This window comes from Macrotis lagotis, chromosome 7, assembly GCF_037893015.1.
Source record: "Macrotis lagotis isolate mMagLag1 chromosome 7, bilby.v1.9.chrom.fasta, whole genome shotgun sequence".
NCBI lineage: Eukaryota > Metazoa > Chordata > Mammalia > Peramelemorphia > Peramelidae > Macrotis > Macrotis lagotis.
Genome location: NC_133664.1, coordinates 105642391 through 105648143, shown reverse-complemented (window position 1 = coordinate 105648143; position 5753 = coordinate 105642391). Strand labels below are relative to the sequence as shown.

The window sequence follows — 5753 nt, the reverse complement described above, 5'->3', positions numbered from 1 at the left end:
TGGAAGAACAAGTTTAGGTCCTTCAGGACAATCTGTCTTGAGGAACAAGGACTGATTCTTAGAAGAAAAGTAATAGTAAGAAAAGTAGATCCATACACAGAAAGAGGGACTATTCAGCTAAATCATAGAACTATGTATGAAACTTCTATGTGCAGGATACTTTGTTTTATGCTAAGAGATTTATTAATTACATAATGTCTCTGAACACAAGGAATTTACACTCTAGCAAGAAATCTAAAATATGTATTTAAAAAAAAACAATATAGGGTGTCCTGAAAGTCTTAGTTCTTTTTTAAAGGTATTAAACCTCATTTCTACAAAAGCTGGACACTCACAAAAACTGATAATTTAATTATGTTATTATAGTATTAAAATGTACTAAGACTTTTGAAATATTCTACATACATATTGCATAAGAGTTAACATTGTGCAGTGTATGATCCCAGAATAGAAAGATCACACCTGGATGGATCAGGGAACACTTCCTATAAAAATGCATAAAAATAGGAAGTTTGATGAGATGACTTCTGAAGTTCCTTCCTACTCTCCATGTACAATAATACTATAATCCTAGATATATTTTAATTAAGTACTAGATAGAATTCGAGCAGATACAGAAGATAGTTTGATATAAGGTACTATGAACAGAAAAATACACAGACATAAAGCATATTCTTCCCTTACTTAGAGTAAGATAGATCTCTGTCCAGTCTTGGATAACAATCCTTTTTCATTTTTCAGATGACCTGACCAAGGTGACTCCTCCAAAGGTGACTGTGTTCCAGCCATCTGAGGAAGAGATTGAGAAGAAGGGAAAGGCCACACTGGTGTGTCTGGCCACAGGCTTCTACCCTGACCTTGTGGAGCTGACCTGGTGGGTGAATGGGAAGGAGACCAAAATTGGGGTCAGCACAGACCCTCAGCCCTCCAAGGAGGATCCCATCAGCTCTTTCTCCTACTACTCACTGAGCAGCCGCCTCCGTGTTTCTGCTCCCTTCTGGAGAAATCCCAAGAACAGCTTCCGTTGCCAAGTACAGTTCTATGGCATCTCAGAGAATGAAATCTGGACAAGTAGTGAGAGCAAACCTGTCACCCAGAATGTCAGTGACCAGACTTGGGGAAGGGCAGGTAAGAAGCATCATGAGAAGGGGATCTAGGGAAAGGAGAGTTTCATAGAAGGAGGTGGGGACATAAAATTAAGGAGAGAAAGAAAGGAAAGAATTAATAAGAAAATAAAGAAATAAAGAAAGGCTGGGGCGGCTAGGTGATGCAGTGGATAGAGCACTGGCCTTGGAGTCAGGAGTATTTGAGTTCAAATCTGGCCTCAGACACTTAATCATTACTTAGCCATGTGGCCTTGGCCAAGCTACTTAACCCCATTGCCTTGAAAAATCTAAAAAAAGAAAGAAAGAAAGAAAGAAAGAAAGAAAGAAAGAAAGAAAGAAAGAAAGAAAGAAAGAAAGAAAGAAAGAAAGAAAGAAAGAAAGAAAGAAAGAAAGAAGGAAAGAAAGAAAGAAGGAAAGAAAGGCACAGCTGGGTGGTACAATAGATAGAGAACCAGCCCCCAAGGCAGGAGGAGTTGAGTTCAAATTCAGCCTCAAACATTTAATAATTACTATGTGATCTTGGGGAAGTCACTTAACCCCATATCCTCACCAAAAATTAAAAAAGGGAGCAGGAAAAAAAATAAAGAAATAAGTAGGATAGACAATGCCTTGATGATGAGAGAACTAAGGAGAAACAATGCTTTCCCTGGAAACTTTCCAGTTAGATGGTCCTGGGAGGCAAGAAGGTTCTCTGGGTTAAAAAATAAACTAATAATGGTCAATATTTATATAGTATTTACTATCTTCCAGGCATTGTGGCTATCACTTACATATATAGTGTTTTACATTATCCTCATAGCACCCTGGGAGGTAACTTTTATTATTTTCCCCTTTTTATAAATGTGAATATTGAAGCAGACTTAGTTTAAGTGCTTAGCCCAGAGCTACACAGCTCACAAGTATCTGAGGTCAGATTTGAAATCAGGCCTTTCCTACTCCAAACCTAGCACTCTACTCTCTGAGTCAACAAACTGCACAATTTTCTACTAAAGTTGGACAACTCCCATGGTGTATGGACATCTGCTTCTTGGTCCCAGAGAGCATCTCCAGATTAAAAAAACATTTGGCCAATCTATATTCCCCTGAATTTAACCTCTCCCCAATTCCCTAAGATTCCCTAAAATCATAGTGATGATGTATTTTATAGATGCAAGTTAAGAAAGAATCAAGCTAACAAGAGCTTAATTTCAACTACAATTTCCCCAGCATCGTGGTAGATACTGGGGATACAAGTAGAAAAATTGAAATAGTTCATATTTTCAAGCAACTTTCATTCTATATATTTCAGGATCAGGACTGGATTTGGAGAGAATTTGGGGATTTAGATTTTGAAAACATCATACTTAGTTCTTTAAGAACTTGAATTTTTGTTAATTTACATGACCACCCTAAATAAAAGCCTCCTTGAAGAAGATAGAATCAATTATATTTCTTCTCCAATTTTCTTTTTCAGATTGTGGGGTCACCTCTGGTAAGTGAGCTTCTCTGTTCATTCCCCCCCCCATTCAATAATGCTTTTCCTATGGCTATGGTTAGAGAGAGATTCAATGGGTACTTGATGAGTAATGGCCTGCTTCCTGATCCAGCAATGAAGGAAATTTAAGACTAAGGAGCTCAACTTTGGTGGGGGATGTCTTTGTGCCCACAGAGTCTTATCAGCGAAGTATCCAGTCTGCCACCTTCTTCTATGAGATCCTGCTAGGAAAGGCCATGCTGTATGGCCTACTGGTCAGCATTCTGGTGTGGAGAACCAGGGTAAGTGAGACAAAAGGGAGGGTCAGATGGAACAAAGAGACAATCTTAGAGAAAGAAACCCAAGGAGTATGAGAATCTCATAGGCACTGAAGGAGGGAAAAGTCACAGGTTTGGGGGAATTGTTCAGGAATTCCATTTGTGTAAGCTAACTTTTAGTATTATTGAGAGTGGAGAGATTTGGGAAGAATTTGAAAAACAAGGAGAGTTGATGGAAATTAATAAAAATATACTTGAGTTTTCCTTTCAAAGGCAGTTTAAGGACAATCCTAATTTCCAAGTTTCCTGTCTGTAATATGCCCCCTCCTTCATTCCCACCTCAATTCCTAAATTCTTTGAAAGCCTGTTAAAGCCCAATTGTCTTTCTTCCTCAGGGCAAGAACTCTTCCTGAGGCCAGCTGTGTACCTGGGAGCAGGGAACTAAGAAAAGAATCCTTCATCCCCTCATCATCCCAGTTTGCCTTTACCTTTATCCTTTTCCAGCTTGCACTCCAGAAAAGTTGTCTTCATCCTTCATCTTCATCTTCATCCTTCATGGCTTTCTTCAAAGAGAACTATGTTAACCTTCTAGAAGGGATGAAAGTGGAAGATTAATCTTAAAACAATAAAAATATTCACGTATGGTGTCACTCTTAACCAAAGTGTATCTGTGGTTTATCTCTATTCCATGAGCTGAAAACTAACTCCTAATAGATGTTTCCTGGAGGTAATAAATAATTTATGGAAAATATTCTCTAGCAGATGAAGAGAATCATCATATTTATAGCCTCAACCCTCTATGTTTCTAGGATCAACTTCATCTTTCTCTAAACAGATTAAGTAGGAAGGGAGTTAAGGCAGGGTGAAGAACTAAGCCGGAGGTACATTGGGGAAAGGACCTATTGATGAAAGGGGTCATAGGTTAAGAGCATGAAAATAGACATTTGGAATGAAAGGGTTATTCTAAAGGAAGGGAAGGGCCTGGAAAATGAAGCAAATGGTAAATAATAAATAATTCATATTGACATAATGTGTATTGTAATTATGCTAAAGTTTTACTTGTCTGACTTGTTGGGGAATGGGACAGTTTTGCAAGGATACTGGATTTTAAAATTGCCTCAAGAGTGAAGGTATTGGCTCAGTGTATCTTTTAAGATACATCCTTCTCTTCTCCATACACATGAACCAAAGGCAGGATCATTTTGAGTTTTCTACTCTTAAACACCCACATAATGATTTATTTCAGACCTTTAGGCCTGTGGAATGGTAGTAAACTTCATTTTTGGGTTATATGTTTAAAGGTTACCAAGGAAATGAAGGGATACACCTGAACAAGGAAGTCAAGTTCTGAACATGAAGTGGTAATTTTGCATGTACAGATAAAAATTGTAGATGTCCAAGGGGCCACTGAAAGAAAATGGAGAGTGATAGGACATATCTGGGATTAATTACATCTACCTAGATTAATCAATATTAAATGCAAAGACTGCAGCAGATAGAGAACTGACTGGAGTCAAGGAGATCTGAGTTCAAATTTGTCCTCAAGGACTTGGTAGCTGTGTAACCCTGGACAAGTCATTTCCTCTCCATTTTCCCCAGTTTCCTCAACTATAGAATGAGATTAATTACAGCCCCATCTCTCAGGATTGTTGTGAGGATCAAATTAGATAATATTTATAAAGTGTTGACGTAGTGCCTAGCACATTGTAGGTGATAGATGAATACTTATTCCTTTCCCTTTCTTCTTTACTCTGAACCAAAATTTGTAGTAGGCACTGACAATATAAAGGCAAAATGAAATCATCTCTGTCCTCAAGGCACTTACATTGACTGCGACATACTATTCCAATCTAATTATACAGGGCACCCCCAAATTTTAAACTGCATCAAGACTCTAGGGATACTGTATATTGTTTCTACTCAAATTATACAGGGAACTCCCCCCCCCCCCAAATTTAAAACTGCTCCAAGACTTTTGGGACACTTTGCATATCATTTCCAATGTAAGTAAACAGAGCACCCCCCAACTTTTAAAACTGCCCTAAGACTTTTGGTACACTTTATATATCATTTCCAATTTAGTTATACAGGGTGGCCCTTCAAAAAAAATTGAAACTGTGCTAAAACTTTTGGGACACATTGTATATCATTTCCAGTCTAATTATATGTGGCACCCCTCAAAAAAAGTTTAAAACTGTACTAAAAGTTTTGGGACACTTTAAATATTATTTCTAAACTAGTTATACTGAGTACTCCCCCTCAAAATTTAAAACTGCAATTAAGACTTCTGAGACATTTTGAGGATCTTTTTCAATATAGTTATACAGGGCACTCTCCCCAGCCCCACCAAAAAAATAAGACTACACTAAGACTTCTGGGACACTTTGTATATCGTTTCTCTTCCCAGAATCCACAGATCCAGTCAGATTGACCTTCCTATCCACAATCTATATACCATTTCTATGTCTGTTCACTGATTATCCCTTATGCTTGGAATGTATTTTCAGGTCCCTTCCACTTACTAGATTCCTTCAAAATTCTTCTCAAATATCATTTACTACATGAACCTTTACGATCTTTTCAACTGTCAGTGCCCTCTGTTCCTTATACACTTTCCTTATATGTTGGGAGCCAGGGTCTCTAAGCTGTTTGACACAGTCGCAGCAAGAAGACTCAAGGCAGTCACACTGCCTGATGGAACAACATTTCCTTCAATATATATGGGGATTCGATGTATACCCATATTTATAGGTCTATTATTGATTGCAAAACTTACTCATCCTAATAGTGGAATGACTATAAAGGAAGGATTTCAGAGAAATTCCTTGAATAAAACAGATTGTGAACTCTGTCCAAATTTAACAGGACTGCCTCTCCCTGAGACATACAAAAGGCTTCAACATTATGAAATCTTTG

The 5753-nt window shown here is 37.9% G+C and overlaps 1 gene segment (V, D, J or C); it reads left to right on the top strand.

Moving 5' to 3' along the window:
* LOC141492841 (T cell receptor beta constant 2-like) overlaps window positions 1-5443 on the top strand; it is a 439396-nt gene extending 433953 nt beyond the window's left edge. Inside the window, 4 exon segments of the C gene segment in view lie at window positions 742-1128; window positions 2560-2577; window positions 2755-2861; window positions 3233-5443. Of these exon segments, the coding sequence occupies window positions 742-1128; window positions 2560-2577; window positions 2755-2861; window positions 3233-3250 (530 nt within the window).
* Window positions 5444-5753: the final 310 nt, after the last annotated feature.